This window comes from Poecilia reticulata, chromosome 17 (assembly GCF_904066995.2).
Source record: "Poecilia reticulata chromosome 17, P_reticulata-male-v2, whole genome shotgun sequence".
In the NCBI taxonomy this organism is placed as follows: domain Eukaryota; kingdom Metazoa; phylum Chordata; class Actinopteri; order Cyprinodontiformes; family Poeciliidae; genus Poecilia; species Poecilia reticulata.
In genome coordinates this window covers 1,497,209-1,519,389 of record NC_088846.1, presented here as the reverse complement: position 1 = coordinate 1,519,389, position 22,181 = coordinate 1,497,209, and the positions used below count along the sequence as shown (strand labels likewise).

At 38.3% G+C, this 22,181-nt stretch overlaps 2 protein-coding genes across 2 annotated transcripts in view; one reads left to right on the top strand and one right to left on the bottom strand.

The window, feature by feature from the left end:
• Positions 1–22,181, bottom strand: part of ccr12a (chemokine (C-C motif) receptor 12a) — a 255,587-nt gene that overhangs the window by 185,759 nt on the left and 47,647 nt on the right. The gene's annotated exons all lie outside the window — the stretch shown is intronic.
• Positions 648–12,569, top strand: penka (proenkephalin a). The gene is made up of 3 exons (XM_008433533.3): positions 648–971; positions 1,342–1,488; positions 11,890–12,569. The coding sequence occupies exons 2-3, from the start codon at positions 1,345–1,347 to the stop codon at positions 12,484–12,486; spliced, it is 741 nt and encodes a 246-aa protein (XP_008431755.2). The 5' UTR covers positions 648–971; positions 1,342–1,344; the 3' UTR covers positions 12,487–12,569.

Here is a 22,181-nt window from a genome sequence, read left to right as displayed (position 1 = left end):
ACTACTTCAGGACTGTTGAACTGAAGCCGAAAGCGCCAAGTAGTTAGGCATTCACAATTGATCTGCACACTGATCGTTCTCTCTCCTGTTTATTGACCAATAGTAGAAGAGCTGGACGTAGAAGGCAGCCCACCTCATTAACATAACGATGCAGCAGAAATACAGCGAGCCAATAAAACAGCAAATAATACAGCAAAAAATACAGCAAATGGAAAAACAGCGAGCAGAAAAGGGAGAAGCAAAAAAAAAATCAAAGCAAAATATCTATTTTTCTTGACGGAAACTCATGTGTAAGGGGAAATGAAAAAGAAAATATCTATTTATGCCTTTATTTCTTATCAAAATATATATTTATTTTTTTATTTATATATTTATTGTTTTATTTATTATTATGTAGGATATATATTTATTCTTTTTACATATTTCTACATTTACTTTATATTCTTTTATTTATATATTTCTACTTTTGTTTTTATATTTATTTTTTTATTTATTATTTTGTTGAATATATATTTATTCTTTTATTGATATGTTTATTCTTTTATTTATATATGTCGGATATATATTTATTGTTTTATTTATATAGGGTATTTATTGTTTTATTTATTATTATGTCAGTTTTGGTCCTCCATAGAAAGGGGACACGGTCGTGTTGCGATGAGCTCCGGGGTTTCTGCAACGTTACGGTCTTTATCTCCTCCCTGCCCTTTTATATTCGGTGACGTAAGGCCCAGAAAGTAGTTTAAAAAGCTGGCGAACACTCCGCTGAAACACTGCATCAGGTTCATCTCACTGGCTGGAGTTCGTCGGAGATAAGTTGGACCTTTGTTCGTGGAACAGCTCGTTTAGAAACACCTGCGGAGAGACCGTTTCATGCGCAGATTTATCAAACACAGACGCAAGTCTCCCGTCTTCTTTTCATCCTTGTTTGGAGAGAAATTGTAGAAAAACTTGTTTTCACTCTGTTAGAGGTAAGACGCAAATATATTTCCTTATTTACAGTGACAATTGTTAGCAACGAGAACTTAGTGGGGCTTTTTAAATATACAGTATCAACAAATGAGACAATGACTTTTATTCACATCATATCGGCAAATATCCCTTTAGTCTAATAAATAATTTGATATCTCAAATTATTTTTTTCAAGGCAATGACAAGCTCTGAGGTAGAGAGTTTGTCATTGCCTTGAAAATACATAAATAATAATAGCATAGGAAGTTGATAAATCATCAGTTAATGTATATCAGGTTTGTGCTTTACTTGTGCCGTGGATTTCATAAAACAGCTCAACACTCAATCAGAGCAGTAATGAAAATAACTGCTGTGATTTTCCGTCCCTAGCCGATGGCTGTCATCGCTCAGTGCAGCTGCCTGTGGATGTTGCTTGCGGGAACATGCGTGTTGCTGGTGGCTGGAACAGACTGCGGGACGGAGTGCGCACGTTGCGTGTACGGTCTGCAAGAACAAGTGTCTGCTTTCTCAACTCAGGTACTGTAGTAATACATTAATTTTATCTTCTAGGGTCAGAGAGAGACAATTTGATCACTTAATCACTTCAAACATGACATACACAACAATGGTTTTCTACCTCAGTACAAAGAGGTATAAACTGGTGATAGATAGATGATAGATACTTTATTACTCAAAGGAAATTCTGTGGCGGTTCATGTTAAAATTTTATGGTTATGGCTTCAGAAATTCTGTTCAGTTATTTTTTTTTCAACTGTTCTTATTTCCTCATTCTTTCATTCCTTTGTGGCTTATTCTTATTAATTTCGCAGCTATGTTATTTTTATATAATGTCTATTGTGATAACAATATACATATATTAAACTAATGATACCAGTGTGGAACTGTTAAGTTTATTTGTATAAACATTTTAGCAACGAGACAGTTCATAACATTTTACATAACAAAAACATAATACAATAACTAATCATAAGCACCAGACATTACATCATGTCAAATGCTATCATCAAAATTATCAAGGATAATCATTATCAAATATATTCAATAATAAAAAATTAGTATGTTCATTTTTTCTAAGCTACATTTAGAAAAACCAAACAAAACTAATTAGACACACAAAACTCTACGACATTGTTCTGATACATAGGCAGGTTTTTGTCTTATTTTTAAAAACTTTTTTATACTTGAACACTCATCTTTTCTGCTTCTCTTTCTCTTTCCACTTTAATGCATTGTTTAAATTTTTCTCTTCCCAGTTCCAGTTAAAATCTCAGTAAAATACCTGACACAATTTAAAATAAATATCTTGATGAATGAAAAGGAAGATGAGTATTCACCGTGTCTGTGAGAGGGAGTGAATTACAAACACAGAGTAAAGCTCTCTGCAGAATATAGGTGAGGTTAAAAAGGGATGTTTATTTGGAAAAGATTTACCATTTACATTTTACTCAGTGGGTTGATGATTAAAACAAATAACTAGTGTGCATACTCATTATTTCTAAACACTGGTGAGTAATCTTCCCTTCTGATGTCTGCTGTCATGTTTGGCATTTCTTTATAAAAAAACATTACACTCGCATTTTTAAAGTAAATCAAATCTTTATTTAATTAATGTATTTGTGAATATCATGTGTAATCCATTCTGATCATTCATTTGGTCACTGCCCAATTATGTCAGCATGTAGTGTTTTATTTGGAGAATAAATAATTTATATGTAATCACATGAATAATGTATGACTTCACTGAACATAGATCGTGTTTCTGACTTATAAAACGTCAGAATCTTTTTACCACCTTGTCCATGCAGGCCCATTTGCCACAGGAAACTCCCACCCACAATTTATTTAGTAATCCTGGATTTATTTTCTATGCGTTTGCCTGCAGAGGGCACTAATTCATTCTCATTGGATCTCAGGTAGTAGTGATGAGACGTCTGAAGCCAGGCTTTGAGTCGTGTACCTAGTAAAAAGGGGGAGTGTCAGATGAAGCGACACTTTGATGCTTGTGTCGTATTGCTGAAAACCACATGAATGGTAATATTAGGGCTGGGCTGCGCAGTGGCGCAGTTGGTAGCACTGTTGCTTTGCACCAAGAAGGTTCTGGGTTCAATTCCCTGCCCTGGTCTTTCTGCATGGAGTTTGCATGTTCTCCCTGTGCATGCGTGGATTTTCTCCGGTTTCCTCCCACAGTCCAAAAACATGACTGTCAGGTTAATTGGTCTCTCCAAATTCTCCCTAGGTCTGAGTGTGTGTGCATGGTTGTTTGTCCTGTCTGCTTCTGTTGCCCTGCGACAGACTGGCTACCTGTCCAGGGTGACCCCGCCTCTCACCCGGAACGTTAGCTGTAGATCGGCACCAGCAACCTTCCCAACCCCACTAACGGACAAGGGTGTAAAGAAAATGGATGGCAATGGGCCTCACACTGCATGGGTCATGTGGCTGCTTCATTTTGCGTGTCGGTTTTCAAAATAAAAGTGTGAAAAGCCCTGCCGCTTCATGGCTTGTTGTATTTGGTCACACATCAGAGGAGAATATTTGTCTTCACTAGTGGCTGAAATAAAAGCAACATGACCAATATATTTGATGTGTATTAATGATTTAAATGATGGCACTCTTCAAAATGTAATGATTGTTACTGGTTTTCTCAACTGTTGATTATGATGCATTTTATGACTTTATATTTCTGTGTTTTTATAATGTAAAGCACTTTGAACTGCATTGTTGCTGAAATGTTCTACACAAATAAGCTTGACTGAAATGGAGCCAGCAAGAGGAAAATCTCTGACATCTAGGAATACTTTGAGATGATCATTCAGAAGATTCTTAAATGAAAAATAATTAACCCCTTCACCTCCAAAATTCTCATCTTCTCGAAATTTTCACTATTAATTTGATCAGTAAAGATATCAGTCTTGCACAGCAGAAATAGACTTAAAGCTGTTGGAAGAGTAAAAATCTGGCCTGGCAGGGGCGGATCTACTGGGGTGGCATGGGGTGGCAGTTGCCACCCCAAATGAGAGCCTTACCACCCCTGTTGCCACCCCAGCTGGTGACTATGATTTCAATAAATAGTTATGGGAAATTGGACATTAAGCGCACAAATCTCTTTTTTCCGATAACATTGAATGCAACACAATGTAACCTGACACCTACTGCTGAGTAGCAGGAAGTGCGAGAGAAAGACAGAGCGCGAGGCAGCAGCATTGATATGGATGGATATAAATTACTGGACTGGACATTACGTGACTTATCGTGGCTACACATGCGTCATTGCTGTCCATTGAGTCAGGAATATCGATGGTCAGGAAAATACCACACTTACACCATGAAAGTTGGTCAGGAAATCGCACCGAATGCCTGCTCCGGTAAAATGTTTTTGAAATTTTTCTAGGGCTTACGGTTTTCTGTCCAGGTGTTTCAGAGCAAAGTGATGGGACATGACTAACTGACGCTGCTGTGTGTGTAGCACTTCACTGCCCCCTAGTGCATTGCCTTGCGCAGCACACACACAGCAGTTGGCTGAGGATTAATTACTATAGCAGAACTACATCATGCTCATTTTAGCTTATTCATCAATTTTAACATAATGAATGGTACAAGTACAGCTTAGTCAACATGCTTCTGCCTCCACAGGTTATTGACTACGTTGCAGCTTTCTTTAGCATTAATGCTAAATTTTAGCATCAAAACGCTGGGTCAAAGCCGATGGGCACACTTTGGCATGCCCCTTTAAAATTTCTGCAGGAATTTCTAGTAGGGGCATGCCATAGCAATACATAAGGAGAGCAGTGACTGACTTGCTTATAATCTCTATAAGCGTTTCTTATAATCTTCCTGACTTCTGCCTGCATTGCATGGCAGGCACCTATTGTTCTACACCTAATAGAATGCCTTTATTATTTATTAGGGGCATGCCATAGCAATGCATAGGGAAGAGCAGGTATTTGCTCTTTGGGCTTTATGTGACAGGTTTAAGCAAACTACTGTTACACATTAAATTGGTGTGGTAGTTAAAATGACGCTTACTTAAAGTTTCCATGTTCCAGACATAATACTAGATCAATTGTACTTCTGCCTTTCCTAAAACCAAATTGATAAGTTTTAATCATCTACTTAGTTTCTAAGAAATAAATTAACCTGTTATTTACCATTTTGTCCATAATTTTGCCTAAACATGACGTTAGGGCTATAGGTCTGTAACTTTTAGCTGAATTTGGATCTTTCCCAGGTTTACAAATAAGAATTATGATGGCTTCTTTCCATTTATCAGGCAATATACCTGATAAATGTATCAGGTACATTTATTTTAGACCAAGGTATAAAATTGACCAGGGTCAATTTTAGAATTATTTCTTTACTCACATCACTAAGTTTATTTAACATATTAAAAGTAATTTTATCATTTCCAGGAGTTGATTTACTAGAATTCCTCAGTGCTCTTTTGAATTCAAACAAGGAAAACTTCATATTAATAAAATCATCATACTCTTCATCATTATGAATTAAATCAATATTTCGCTGTTTAGTAGTTTCATGTCCTAATTTTACTTTGTTATCTAGATTATCTGTACTATGTACTTTTGCAAATATTTTCGCCAATACCTCAGCCTTATTCTTATTATCTACAATAACATTTCCATTATCTTTTATTATTGGAAAAAAAGACTCTTTGGAATATCCAGACATTTTCTTAATAGTATTCCAAACTCTGTCTAATGCAGTGTTTTTCCCTAAAGATTCACAATATTTCCTCCAATAATCTCTATAAGCGTTTCTTATAATCTTCCTGACTTCTGCCTGCTTCCTTTTATAATTTATTAGATGCTGGAAACAAATTATTTTCTTAAGTGTCTTAAAAGCCTTATTTCTCTGTTTAATTGCTATTGAGCATTCTGGTGTCCACCAAGGAACTCTTCTTTTTCCTATTACCATTACTTCTAGGAATACACGATTTGGCTGAATTAATTATACATTTGCTAATTTCTAAATTTAACTCATTTATTGGTTTATTTATATGTACATTTTCTAAGCTAACCTCACTCATAATTTCAAACTTACCCCAATCTGCTTTCTCAAAATTTCACCTCCCCTCAAGTTTTGTCTGATCTTGCTTTACATTTATACCTATATTAACAAAAATTGGATAATGATCACTCCCTATTGTGTTTTCTTTATATACTTTCCATCCGCATAAACCAGCAATAGATTGAGACCACGGTCAGATCAATGGCAGATTCTTTACCCCTCATAAAGTCCACCTGAGTGCCTTCTTCATTATTTAAAATGATCAATTCTTTTTCTTCAATCAACTCTTCTACAACCCCTCCATTATAATCATCCTGATCTCCCCAAAAAGTGCTATGTGCATTGAAATCCCCACACCAAACTATTTTCCCTCTCCCGTTTACTAGGATTGTTTCAAGTTTTAATTTTTCTAATTGTTTACCAGGATTATAAAAATGTATAATTTTAGTATTCCCATCACTTGTCCAAACTTCAACAGCAGTAATTTCTAAGTCTGATACTACTTGTAGCTGAATAAATTTTATATTGGTTTTTACAAATATAGCACACCCTCCTCCACTCCTGTTTGACCTGTCTTTACGTAAAACTGAAAAACCCTGAATACTAAACTGTAATGATGGTTTGAGCCATGTTTCTTGAATGCATATTATATCTGGTTTTGGATTTAGATTATTAATGAAACCTTTAAATTCTTATTTGCTATTAGGTTGCGAGCATTCCTTTGTAATATTAGAATTATGTGATGGTTTGAGATGCCTCCAGTTCAGATGATCCTTCATCTTGTTGCAATTCATCATGAATTTTTTCCCAAAGATAAATCTTTGACCTTAAAAAATTTTGTAGTTGCTTTCACTATAATTTTTATTTTCTGTTTTATTTTTTGCTTGTTCTGAGCCAGTGGTCCCCAAACTACGGCTCGCGGGCCGTAGTTTGATCCGGATCAAAACTACTAAATGAGATAGTCTTTTACTCAATAAATTCTATCTAGTTTTAAACCCAAGCTGTAATGTGATTACTCCTGTTCTGACATATTAATTCCCAATTTAAAGTAAGGTAACCAAATTATCTACATTTGAAATCATAAAATGTCTCGAGACAAGAATATGTTGTAACCAATTTAATAAACCATAATTGAATCCAGAGCTGTTTCATAATCACCCTTTGAATCAAACACATACTCATATTCATTTATCAATCTATACCCTCTTTAGACATTTTAAGGTGACCAATTTTCAAATGAAAAGAAATCCTGTTTTTGATAAGATAATAAAAGAGAAAATTTTTGATTAGTCTATGAGAAAATTCAAGTCTGCTTCAATTGAGAAACCTCAATTTCTCAAATTTCATTAAGTTTAAATTTGAACCCGTGAACAGCTAAGCAGAATTTCTAAAATTTCAACACATTAAATGTCACTTTGTGTACAATTTTACCTGTTATGTAATTTTGTTCATCCTACATACAGTTAATTTTACCACATGTGAAAATAGTGGATTGTGCAGGATTAGTTTGAACACCATCTTACAAGGGTTGCAGGATAGACTGTCTGTTATCACGGAGGAACCGCGCCATAAATTAACTCTGGCACCCAAGCCGTGTCTACATCCAGCAGGCAGCGGAGGACACATCTCAAGTTATCTCCCACAGAGAAACACAAAAACTTAAATAAAACAAATAAACAACACATAATATTTTTATTAATTGCAATTTAATTAGAATACCATTCAGTTAAAATTAACATGACTTGAACTAGTCTAATTTGTAGTTTTATATTAGCAGCACTGGTATTGTCTAAATCAGGCTAAATTTGTAACACTAAGTTAGTCAAACATATAATCAATACTAGTATAACATTAGAAAATGTCTAGAATGAATGTGTTTCTATTAAAAACTGTTTAGCTATGTTCTATAAGTGTCTTAATTCTTAAAATCTGCGCTTTGATCTAAGAGAATGGAGGCGTTCTGGACCACTTTGATTACCAGGCTTCATGTCAATTTAAAATTACTGCAGAACAACGAGACAGAGGTCTTTCAGAAAATACCTATATTGTTCCCAAAACCGTTTTATCTGTTGAAGTAGGAAAGAAATACAATTAAAGTCAGAAGTGATGAAGACAGCAATATGCGCTCTGCTGCCTTCCTGTTGAGAGAAAAGAGACAGCGACTACTGACAAACAGCTGCACAAGGCAACGGTACCAAATCAGGACACACAGAACAGCCAACATACGCTGTGCATGGGACACACAGACAGAAGCTCCAACATAGTAACAAAATGGGTGCACACATACACCCATAAGAACCAACAATTTACAATCCCCAAACACCAACCATAACATTTAAAACAAACTGCAATCAACGGAAAAGAATACATTTACACACAAAATGATTGCTCTGCGACAGAACCTTTCACTCTCAGCCGTTATTTTTTTTACACACACAATTGCTCCCTGCGCTTTTCACACACAGTCGATCCCAGCGCTTTTCACCCACGAGAATAATGCACACATGCAAACTACCCTAATTGGATCCAAAAACTAAATTCCAATGCGGCCAAAGTCAAGGTACTGCCTTTCTTCTGTTATTCAAATTAACTTTAATCTTCTTCTATTATCCTCTATTCTAATTCCTATGCGGCCATTGTCAACATTTACATTTCTTCGATGGCACAGATCGATTCATATCGATGATCAACTTTAATTCTTTGTCCAATGTGGCCATCATCAACATTTACATTTCTTCAATGGCACAGATCAGCTGATCTTGTTATATTTCAGATGCAGCCCTCCTGAGGAAAATTCAATCCAACCTAGCCTACTCCTTCCCCGCGTCCGGACAGAAGGTTGGGGCGGCCACCTCCCACTGCAGGTCCTTGACCTTTTAGCCTAGGGGTTCTCAACGTGGGCGGTACCGCCCCCCCAGAGGGTGTTCAGGGGGCGCTGGTGGACATTTTTACAAAAGGGGGGCGCTGGGATGCCTTTGGGGGGCGTTTAGTCGAAGGTAGTAAACTTTACACCTTAAATGCACAACAATGCCAGTTTAGACTTTGAGCAACTTGGTAAAACTGTATTGTGTAACATTAAATCATGCTTGGCTGCAACTGTATCGATGGCAGCTCTTCTTCTATTCAGTGTTTGTTAGCTTCTGTTAGCTTCTTGGCGCAGCTCCGTTCTCCTGGTACTGGTAGCCAAAATCACGATACCCTCACTGAGTATCCCTCTGAAAAATGAACCCATTTAAATAAAGAAATCCTTCCATGGGTGATACCACGATAGAGAGCGTTCATTTTATAGCGTTAACACGGTGCTGTAAGTGGTCCGGTATGAAACGGGGTGATAGAACAACACAGCACTTTTACATTTCAATATTCAGAATGAAGAAATTGTCTCCGTTGTTATAAAAGGTTTATGTCAGTCTGCCTTTTCCCCATCGATACGCTTCCCGACCGCCCTGCACCTTAGGGGCTTAAAAAAAAAAGTTGCGCACATTGCCCAAAACTCTGAAACAGGAGAAGCAGGATATAAAACGGAGAGACGTATTAGATGTGAATTATGGCATAAAAACGCTGAATCTGACGCTGAACAGTTAAAAATCAACACATGATGTGAAACACATGACGATTAGGCGGCGCAGCAGGTGATGAGTGAAGATTATTCGTCTTATATTATTTGTCTTATAATGGATAAATGATCAAATAAATCTAGCAACAGGAAAGAAACTAAAGTGGACATAGCAATAAACCAAGAGAGGATAATAATAATAATCAAATGAAACTAAATGGAAATGAATGAAGAACAAAATGCAAGAATAAACTAAGAAACTAAAGTAAATACAGAGGAATAAACTGGTATGGCAAGACCTTTCTAGCAATAATTAATACAGAGACTGTATGGCAAGAATAAACGGACACTATTTCCAGATAAAAGGTAAAATAATATTGTTGAAGTGTCATGGGTTTGTTGAGACCATATCTAGTACTGAGAATAAATATATCTTACAGACCATAACAGTAAAGAACTGATCACTTATTTATGTTTATAATTAGATTTGATATATTTATTTCTTCAATATTATTTTTCATGCCAGTGTTAATATCATGAGGCTGATGACTCCATAACACTTTCAATTTGACTCATTAGGATTTGATTAAGAACCAGATTTGTTCGTTGTAATTTCTGTCCAGTAAAACTATTAATCTATAATCAATAGACAGGTTTATATAAAGATATAATCCATGTTTCTGTCTCATATTTGTATGGCATTAAAAGGATCTGGAACTTTTGTTTTTCCACTGAAAGCTCTGGTTTGCACAATAAATGCCATGAGGGTGAAGTTTTATGGATGATACTCTGATGTCCCATTCTCCTGAAGGCAGCACAGAGCTGCACCACCAGAAACTGACAAACACTGAAGAGAAGAAGAGTTATGATTAATGTAGTTACAGTTCTATCCATGTTTTAATGTTGCAGAGCTCAGTCGTTTTGCAAATAGTTCAAAGTTTAAACTGGCATGTTGTTCATCTTTTATCTGATCATTTTGTGGAAGATTTAACAACTAGAAAATGGCACAAAATAAGAATATGTTTTCCACTCTGATTGGCTGCTGTTAGGCCTACAGATTTTAAGTTGAATGTTCATGGTATTTTTTGTAGACACCTGTGAAAATAATTTCTATTCCCATGACTTTTTTCTTCTCTGGGAAATTATTTTTGATGATAAATTTAGAAACGAGCATAAAAATCAAAACATCTACAATGGTCATAGTAATATTAATGATAAAATAATGGTCAGTTCAAAGTAGCCTGCAAATTCTTTGGTGGGGGGCGATGAGGGACCTGAATAAGGGCAAGGGGGGGCGCTGGCCCAAAAAGGTTGAGAAACACTGTTTTAGCCGATCACCCTTAAACTTAACTACTTTAGACTTAACTTTATCTCTTCTCTACTTCTATGAACAACGGCTGATAACTGAAATTTAGACAAACCAGGGAAAAAGTATGAAGAATGTACTGTATCCAAAGGTCTGCGCCTGAACCGCCAATCCAACCTCTGCTTGCGTGTCAACACAAACCCGTCCTCTGCTACCAATTGTTGAGGATGGAAAATCCTAACAGATGAATCAAAATTTGTACTTACACATGGAGCATAAAATCAGCCAACAAAATCATTAAGACTTTACTTATTTTATTCACTTTCAGCGCTGAAAGGAAACGCTTTTACCATTACATTCGAGAAGAGTTTCTAAAAAAGTCTGCGCAGCGTCTGAGGAGGAGGGCAGCTGATTATATGAACTGAAGACACTCACTGAAATCACACCATGTCTCTGTGGCCTGATAAGTTTGTTTTCTGAGAAATGGGCCTTAGCATCTAACAGAATCAAAAATGTAACTATTTGCAATGGGCCTTTTGTCTAACAACATGTAACTCTTTCTCAACATTAGTTAAGCGTCTCAACACTACCTTGATTAACGATTCTCCAAAGAAATGAGTCATCACAGTGCGTTTAAAGAAATGCCCAAACAGGTGAACCTGTGTGCAGTTTGAGTGAAAGTAGGTACGCGGAGGCAGAAGCAGTGTGATTAGGTTCTGCTCCTGGCTTCATGCCTTGTGCAATACATCAAATATAAACCTGTCTGGAATTATTCTGCTCTGCCAGTGAAATGCTGAGTGCAGAAAAGATGCTTGCAGTACGTCTTATAAAAAAAAAGTAAGCTTTTATTTTTTTAAAATCAAAATAAAAACAGGCAACGCTTTGCCTGGTGGGTAAAATTCGGCGTATTAGTCCGGGTAATATGCTGGCCGGACTGCCAGCCTATTAGCCAGCGTATTACGGCGGACTGCCGTATTAGAAACCTGGCTGTCCGCCAGTGAAAGTTTTAACGGTGCGTTTTCTTTTCTTCCAGACATGCTCTCTTGAGTGTGAAGGTGTGATGGACACCCAGAGACTTCGCATGTGCCAGGACTTTTTAACCGAGAGTGACGACAATGTTTCTGTGGATGCTGACCCCCTTCAACAGCCAAGTCAGGAAGCTGTGGATGCAATGATGACTGAGGAGGCTGTCCGTTCACCTAAACATCAAATTGATAAAAAGTATGGTGGTTTCATGAAACGTTATGGAGGTTTTATGTCTCGTCGTTCATCATCTGCCCAGAGGGCACTGAATAACCTGGAGAACAACAATGAGGAAGAGGACACTCGACTGGGAATCTTAAAGATCGTTGGTGCTACAAAAGATCATGAATTTGAGGAAAGAAGGGATGAAATGGAGGCAGTGAAGAGGTATGGAGGCTTCAACCACCATAGTAAAGGGGACGTGATAAAAGGCAGTCTTTTTGAGGCAGTTTTGGGTCATGCTCTTAAAAAGCGCTACGGAGGGTTCATGAGGCGTGTGGGAAGGCCTCAATGGGTTGTGGACAACAGCAAGAAAGGTGGAGCTCCAAAAACGTCTGGGGAAAAAGAAAGTGGGCGAAAAAAGAGGTATGGGGGCTTCATGGATTAGGAGCTAAAGTGGTAACCTCTTGTTATGGAAATTTCTTCTATGTTAACATGAAGACATTGAATCAATAAAGTGACAGAAATGCACATCTTGTCATGTAGTTTATTGTCACCTCTGCCTACACAGGACTGGTATACAAAAACATTTTGCAACTGCCTACTTTCATATCCTTTTGTACTTACACTGCAGGCACAGTTCATACATAGTTCAAAAACATAACCCTCAATCTTCTGTTCCTCAGTAAGTGAGTCAACACTCAGAGCACAAAGTTTAAAGTGTGACACCACAAACCCCCCTTTTAATTCAACAAAGAATTTACCTAAAAGAATGGAAAATCTTAAACAAAATCAATAGCAAAAATAAGTTATTAAACAATATATGTATGTCAAATGTAACAACATTTTTTTTTGATGATTTAGAGGTCATCACAGGCAATTGTTTTTGCGAGGAGTTTTCCTCTGGTTGTAGCAGACCACATTCAAGCAAAACTTATGTAAAACATAAGTATGACAATTGAGCATACAAAAATCTAACTTGAGACAAATAAATCGACAATTAAACATTTCTGCTCATTGATGTCTTCATTGGTGTATATATACTTTGCATACAGTAGAAAGTCACTGTAACAGTTATGGGCTACGCAGCTAACTGCAGCTACAAAAGCAGCATCAGAAGATGGTTCTTGAAGGAGCCTGAGGTGTGAATGAAGACACAATCACTGTTTCAGTTTTGGTGTTTTTGTATTGATGATAGGGGGGAAAAAAACAACAACAAACAATTACAAATACACAATGAGGGTCAAATTAATTCAAAATAAATCAATTCAAAAGATCAGAGTTCTTGTCCTTAGCTCGCCATCCTTTGCTCAGAAGAGGATCTGAGAATCTGATCCATCAAAAAAACCCGACCTAAAAGGCCAAAAAAAAACCCATTAGGCAGTTTATCAACAATAAGTATGTGCAAACACACAAATGCAATAAATATCAAATTCAAATGCAATAATTAAACTAAACATTTCAGTCAGGTTAACTTAACCATAATTTAGATAAACAAAAAGCTTTATCATTCTCCAGAAAGATGTTTAGGAAACACAAACGTCCACACCTCACTGCGGTGTGGACATAATTTCCCACATAGGCAGTACTGCCTAAGGTGCAATCAGACCAATCCAAATACTGTGCTCAAAATGCACAAGTCATTTGGAAGCTGAACATTTGGATGAAGATTATCTCCCAATCAATGTTTGAAAACACATTGTCTGGTTTGTCAGTACACACAAAATTCCCGATCTGGAAGCATCATAAGCATCAAAAGTAAATTCAACCTGGAAAGACTCACACAGAGAGTGAGTGGTATTAGAAGGTTTAATTGACAATTGAAAGTCTTTGGCTCTCTGATCCAGGAGGAACCGCTGGTAACCGCTGGTAACCGCTGTCAGAGAGAATAAGCCGCTGTGTATGAAGATTAGAAACATCTTCCCTTCTTGGGCCTGGACACTGGTGGTGGAGAGAATGCCCTATGACTGAATGGATATTGAAGAAGTCTTGAGCTGAAGGCGGAGGAGGAAGGTTGAAGCTCAGCCAACAAGCGGAAGCAGATAAACAGCTGGACCTTATCAAGGGAGCAACGCTTGATGATTGGAGAAGGAGACCGTCACCAATAGGTTGGAATTGAAGGCGCATGACGACATCTTTGGTTGGGCAGGTGAGATGAATCGTCTTCCAGTTTGAATTTACGCCTAGGCTTCATGTGTCAGATTGTGAGGAAATGAAAATCCCTCTTGTGTTTCTAAAAGCCTATTAGAATTATGATAATTCAATTTTATTAAGTTTAAGCAGAAACTATAAATGTTTAAAATGTATTAACTGTTTGTTCATTTACGTTGCTGTTACTGATGTTATTAAAATCAGACCCTTTAAGAGGGTTCTTTGTGCCTTTTTTTTTCCTGACATTGTAACCCTAAGTGGAGAACACAGACTCCACAGAGCAGTGGGGCACAGCACTGTAGCAATTATTGTCATGTATGCTCATTAGAAGAACACCCCCTTTTGTAAACAGTCCTTCCTGCATCTTATCTATGTGGACTGACCCACATTACTTCCTGTCTAAATGTAGAAAATAAATAAGAAAATAATAAAACGAAATAAATAAATAAAATCAACAATTATCAACCTACAAATAAACTGTAAATAATACAAAAAATAGAAATTTAAGAATTAACTAACAAAATTCAAATGGATAATGAAATAAAGAAAAAATAGCTCCAACAACTTTTATTCTGCCTTTTCTCGCTCTGTGCCGCTTTACGTAGACCCGTTGCCATGGCAACCGACAGACAACAGCTCCACGAGCAGATAGAGCAGAGATTACCGATCAGGGGAATCAACACCAAAAACAAACATTTCCCACACAAAAAGTAGCAGAAACACTAAAACAGAACATCCAGTCTGTTACATTATGCTGTCAGGCTTAATGTCTATATTTGGATTATTAATAAGTTTTCGCCTGAGCACAGCGGCGGTTGATCAGCTGATTTAATAAACAGCTGCTCAACTGATGACGTGGTGGCGGGTTGACCTGTTTTAGTGCCAACGGAACCAAAACACACCGAACTGCGCAGCGCATGTTAAGGTTATCAAAGTCAGTAGCAGGTTAACAGTTAGGCTAGTATAACTGACCCACTGCTCACTTGTTCAATGTTTTCTTTAAATTAAAAGTTTTCCTCACCTGTGAAATCTGAAGCCCTTATTACCATTATCTATGGTTGAATTAACTGCTAAACATTGCGTCCGTTGTTCTGATTCGTTGCGTGATTGTATTTTCCTGACCACCAATATTCCTGACTCAATGGACAGAAATGGCGCATGAGTGACTTACGGTAAATCACATAATGTCCAGTCCAGTAACATATACATCAATCAATGCTGCTGCCTCGCGCTCTGTCCTTTTCTCGCACTTCCCGCTACTTAGCAGTAGGTGTCAGGTTACATTGTGTTGCATTCAATGTTGTCAAGGAAAAAATAGTTTTATGCGCTTAATGTCCGATTTGCCATAACTATTTATTGAATTCATTGTCGCTAGCTGGGGTGGCAACAGGGGTGGCGAGGTTCTCGTTTGGGGTGGCAACTGCCACCCCTGCCACCCCGCTAGATCCGCCCCTGGACGCTGGCCAGAATAAAGAATAAATCATCAATTGGGTAAATGACACCCAATCTGTTTTCGCATCCACCTGAATAATGTGTAGTTGCGCCACTGGGGGGGAAACCACACAACAATCCACCGCCAAGTCCCGAACGCCTCAGGATCTAAAGATAAAATTTAAGGTGAACTATGTGTAAGAGCCATATGAATAAAATGAATGATTATTGAGGTGACGGGAGCGCATGCCTTTGACATTTGGGTGGTGGGTGTGTCGAGGTTGGGCGTGGCTGTCACTGAAGGCAGTGGCGCAACTACACATTATTCAGGTGGATGCGAAAACATAGATCAGCGCCCCCCCCCCCCCAGTGATGGAACGTCAGGGTGAAGGAGCAACGCTTACTACCCCCCCCGAGGCGACGATACGTGAAGGGTAAAACTCGCTGCATTTACCTCGTTATGTGCGCGAGGTGAAGGAGCGTAAGGCGCGCTGAAGTGTATGGGAAAACATCATCGGCGCGCCCCAGACGGGGTTTTGGCGCTCCCTCTGGTGCTGCGCCCCTATGCGTTGCATACCCTGCATACCCACTTTTTGCGCCACTGACTGAAGGTATGAATGGGAGCCATACTGGCGTGCTGGCTTATTATGTTTGAGGAAGTGGGTGCACCGGGTGGTCATAATTTCTGTTGACCGTGTTTTAATGCCGTTTATTGTTGGCACTATTGGATGGTTTGGCCTGGTCAGTCAGTGTAAGATCTGAAGCCAAGACAATCAAAGTGAAATAAATAGTTGATTGCAACAACAAAGAAGCGGCTTGGACTTATTTGAAGCACGCGTCGGACATTTTAGAATTCCCCGAGTTATCCCAGTGCGGCCCTCAAACATTTTTAGCTTTGCCGCACAATTACTATGGCACCGAGCCCAACAAGCTGACAATGAGGCCACCTACCTACCTTAAGAACTCCACGTCCACGACGCGTGCCTGACCACACGCACTCCCAGAGAGCAAAACGAGACCAGCAACCCAACCACAATCCTGAACCCAAAGCAGTGGCGGAGCTAGACTTTTAAAGTTGGGGGGGGCCAAGGGGGGGCCAGGACTACCTCTGGGGGGGCAAAATTTTAAATGTGTGTGTGCACATATATACAATTTAAAAAAATAACCAAACTGAATATTTGGTTAGTTTTTAAGCACCTCTGTCATTTGACATGTTATAATTAACACCTTTGACTGGCGCACATGGAGACATGATAGACTTTATGCAGAGTTCATCACAGAGGAAACTAAAATCAATCAAATAAAAGATCCTTTCTGAATATCATCTCATGGACACTGAACTAAATGCGTCTTTCTGACCGGGAGCTGACAGCGTGTTGAAGAGTTATGGACACCTTGGTTAGGAAGCTCTGTTGTGACAGGTAATTTGACAGGTAACAATATTTCGGGTCGGACCAGAATTATTTGCCTGATGGTGGTTCGGGCTTCTAATGAGTTTACATTTAATGAGTTTGCAGCACACAGAGAAAAACTAAAGAGAATGTGATCTACTTATTGTAGTTTAAGTAGAGGAATAACAGCTGACTGTTGAGAGAGGAAAGAAATTAAAGTGCAGATCCGTTAGGCAGAAACAAGCGCAGAGCGCTGGGCAATAAATGCGCTTAAATGCTCCACCGTTACGCTCCAATTAATCGCACATGAGATGACAAACGCCAAATATACAATATATAGTTACACTGCTTACGTTAATGGTGTTTTAAAAACAAAACCAGTAAAAACTTAACCTAGTTAATATGTCAGATTCCCTCCTCACCCTCATCTTGATCAGAACAGAGAGCAGTTCGCTGGTTTCTGTCCAGACTATGATCAGCTGACCACTTGGTGCTCAGACAGTTTCAACTTTACGCACAGAGAACATCGTGGAGCTCATTATTAATCAGACTAAGAACAATATCAGTCAAAGGATCATCTCTGATCTGGTCACTTTAACGGACCAGAGACTTTGGAGCGTCCAGCAGCTGATCCGCTTCTGCTGGGTTTTTCTCCCGCTGAGGGATCAGGAAACGATCAGAGTTCTGCCGTCTTCTAATCACGTCATTTCGTGAAATCTTACCTGATTTCAAAAACGTTCTAACAGAGAAATAATAAATGTTTCGTTTGATGACTACAAATTGGAAATAAAATTATTTTTTTCTTTGACGGACAACGAAAAAAACTGTAGCGCCATCTCTGCTCCAAACTAGGAACATTGTCGGCCCCTCTTCGTTTTTTTTCTCTTTTTTGCGGAGGATCAATAAATAACTTATTGGTGTTTTACAACCACCAGGTATGAAGTGCTTTAGCCTTTGAGTTGCATCACAGCGCAGCACAACTGAAACATCCAGGAGAAAAATATCAGCTTGTTGTTATGAGTATAAAGGAGGCTGGTATCGCGCCTGATAAAAATCTATTTATTTATGTCATCACATGGACTTATATAAAGTTTTATACATTTTCTTTTGATATATTTATTATTGTTTTTCTTCTTTAGATATTAGGTTGGCTTAGAATGATTCCAAATAATGTACAGGAATAACCTGGTGCTGTTACATGTCAATCATCTGGGGGGGCCACTAGGGGGGCCAATCAGATGACAGGGGGGGCACTGGCCCCCCTGGCCCCCCCTCTGGCTCCGCCACTGACCCAAAGGAAGCACAATCACCACAAACTAGTGATGGGTCCAGCAACACCGACGCGCCGGCGCATGCATCAGGCCCACAGACCAACACCCGTGTCGGTGCGCGTATTGGTTTCAGCAAGTCACGTGACCGATACAGGAACTGTTTCGAAATGACACTGGATGCCAAACTGTGTTTATAAGGAAGCGAATCTGTCAAAAGCATTTGCCAAACAAATTCTTGATCTTTTACAATGTCATCTATGGAGCAGCTTCAAAGGAAATGTTTCCTCTGTGGGACCATTTTGATCTTATATTGGACAATAAATTTGTTTTCATTGTTGTCGTTTCATCCGGTTCTCATCAGATTCTACTTAATCTATCTGAACCCAAATTCAGCTGAAACTGACTTTTAGTTTACTTTCATATCATGTTCTGCAGGTTAAGTGTCGCATATGTTTAACTAAACTGTCTTATTTAAATAAATCCACCTTTTCAATGCTGAGGCATTATGAGGCATGAGAATGAAGTCACAGATACACCTAGATAAACTCAGATATGCAGCCATTGTACAAATTACTCAGTTGCTTTTTATAAATTATTTCATATACAGTGAACCCTCGCTGTAACGCGGTTCACCTTTCACGGTTTCGCTGCTTCGCAGATTTTTTGTGTGCAGTTTTTTTCCCCAGTATTCTTCATTTTAATTAACCATATGATTGGTAAAAACAGTCTCAGCGATACCTGAGTGCCAATAAAGTTATGGTATTTAATACAGATTGGCCACTCAGGAGATGGAAACTGAAACTTTCAATGTCTGCTGGGAAAAAAAAAAAACTGTGGCCAGAGGCAGCAAAACGTGACCGGAGGCTCTTTGATGAGATCCGTCGCTCTGCCGTAGATCCAGCTGTGAATCTCGTAAAGCAGCTTGGAGGAAACGCTTCAATGACGTCACTCCGGATCACATTAAGGCCCGATTGATGAACACGCACATCCGCTGACCTGAAAACAGGTTTTGTTCTTTGGTTTCAATGTAAAGTATTTATTTATACTGTGTAATAACTGTAAAAAATAAAGGTAACTACTTCACGGATTTTGCCTCACGGGTTATTTTCGGAACGCAACACCTAAGAAAAACAAAGGTTCACTGTAAATGTAGAGTTTACTTCATTTTTTTCTACAGCAGAAGTTTTGTCAAAAAAGCTTAACAGGCTTAATTTCAAAAGGTTGTAAAAACTTTTTTTTAAATAAAAATGTGTGGGAAGAAACAGTCCATGCATCTTCATTCCAAACACATTCACTTAAATTTTCACTTTATGGTACATGTTCACATTCTTTATTGACTGTATATCAAATATATTTTAAATGTAGCTGAAGATATGACATAATACAATATATAATATTCAATAAAATACAAGGATTTAAATCTTATTGTATAGATTTGGTCATCAAATCACTACGTTGCCTGTAAGAATTTTTTATGTCCAGCAGGTGTCAGTATTGAGTGACACAGTATCGACACAGTATCAATACAGTGTTGCTATGAGTCGAAATGCCTCATGACGCCTCATTTACCCATCACTATCAAACTAATCTAAAATCCAACAGAAGGAAAATCACAAAACTAACCTGAAGACCATTATTTGATGCTTGAGGAAGGACAGCCCCACCACCAGGCTCTGCGCTGTGCTTCGTTACATGCGACCTAACGCGAGTTGTTGTTTTTCTGATACAAAAGAAGAAGAGAGAGCTGAGCTATTTTTTTATAGCCTGATTGCATTTTTCTGAGACTTCAAGAAAATGTGACAGTGGGAGGAGCTGCGATGTGGTGAGGAGGAGCTGATCTCCGCCCTGCAGCGGGAGGAACGCAGGTGGCTCAGACGGTTCAGGGAAGCTAACGATGATTTTTAAACTACGATAAAACTTGTAATAGTGCCGAATATACATGAGCTAATGTTAGTCAGGGTGTTGCAAATAACTTCAAAATGTCAGAATTAATTCATAAAATATTCCAATGTGTTTTCATGTTGGCAAACTGCAGACCATCGTGGTTCTTCCTGCAGCCTTTGAGTTGTAGGATCTCATCAGTGTCCGTCTTCCTGCCAGTCAGTTTTTACCTTCAGGACGTCCAGAGACCTTCACCTTTCTGGAGCAGCAATCACATGAGGTCAATAGGCTGATGAAACATTTCTGATAAAAAAAATGTGTCTGATGTTCTTACAGAGTTGAAGTGCATTAACAGTCTGTTGTTTTTAACTTCTCAATACGTTTAATTATCACCTGTGTCCAAGTTATACTGAGAACAAATAAAGCTTTATTCCTTCTAATCTGACTGGTTCCTCTTCCATGATTTCACACTTTGGGCACTAAGAATTAAAAGTTTAAACTCAGTCTTAATTATCACTAATTAAGGTTCCAGGTTTTGGACACATTTTCTCACTTTCTTACATTGAAGATTCTGCAGGAAGACAGATAAACAGTGAGTGGATAGAATGATGATGTATAAACTAGAAACTAATAAACATGATTTGTATTTTGGGTTCTTGTTAATAGCTGCCCTGATAATAATGTCAAAATGTTTGGTTTGCTGAATAATGTCTTCAGTTTTGCATGTCTTCATTGGTAATCTACAATATTAAGCTCAATGAAATATAATATAATGTTATTTACACTCTGTCTAAAGTTCCTCACATTTTGGGAGCATTGTATTAGAACCTTGATATAAACTACAGTAAGTACAATAATGTGTGGAGTGAGCATAAATAAAGAGACTTTGTTCACTGAGACACAACAACTTGTTTTTTTCTTCTGTTTGTCTCAACTCTCCTTGTTGCTCTGCCATCAGCTGGTAGCTCTTTCATCCTGAAGGAGATCCAGGTGTTCTGACGGTTCTCCATCATGTCAGCCATGTTGCTCTCCTTCTGCTCCCTGGTAATCAGATGTTATAGCTTATAGCACATAAATGTAGATAAATAACAGTTACTAATGTGGAAGTTACACATAAGGAATTATTTAAAACAGACATGTTACTTTATAAATACATACAAACACTTTTCTTTTTACCACCCAGCCATACAGAATTATAAATAACTGGAATAGTTGTGTAAATTAAAGACAAAATGTAATTACTTGTAAGTTTTAAACCTATGCAGGCATACAGCCATGGATAAAATACCACTCTCGTTTTCTTCAGGTTTATTGTTCATTCTACAATTAATAATTCATAACAATTTGATTAGAGAACCGGTCCGTGGTAATAAAAAGGTTGGGGACCACTGGTTAAGATCATTTAATTAGCTCTACATTCTTAAGAGACCAAAAAATTAATAAATAATAAAGACTTTGCAGTATTCTGATTTCCATCCATCCATCCATCCATCCATCCATCCATCCATCCATCCATCCATCCATCCATTCATTCATTCATTCATTCATTCATTCATTCATTCATTCATTCATTCATTCATTCATTCATTCAATTTCTTTACACCCCTTGTCCCTTAGTGGGGTCGGGAGGGTTGCTACCGACCAGTGCCTATCTCCAGCTAACGTTCCAGGCGAGAGCATTCTGATTTAGTCATGTAATTATATTAGTTGTGTTACCACCCCCACGCCACTAGAGGCAGTATCAACCCCGAAACGATGCGACTAAGGAGCAGATTTAGAAGTACACCGAAAGCTACAGAATTTGGTAAAAACTGTGAGCTTTGCTGAAGTAATTAAAGACAAAAGTTCAAATCCATGCTGAGAGAGGAGCTCCTTCAATCAGGGCTCCTCCGCAGCTCTGATTGGCTAAACAATGTAACGTGATCCTCTGCAGCAAGTGATGGCGAAGCGGGGCGTCATCACGACTTTAAGTCACCTCAAAGACAAGTGTGTCTTTACCTCCGCGGCAGAGGCTCCGC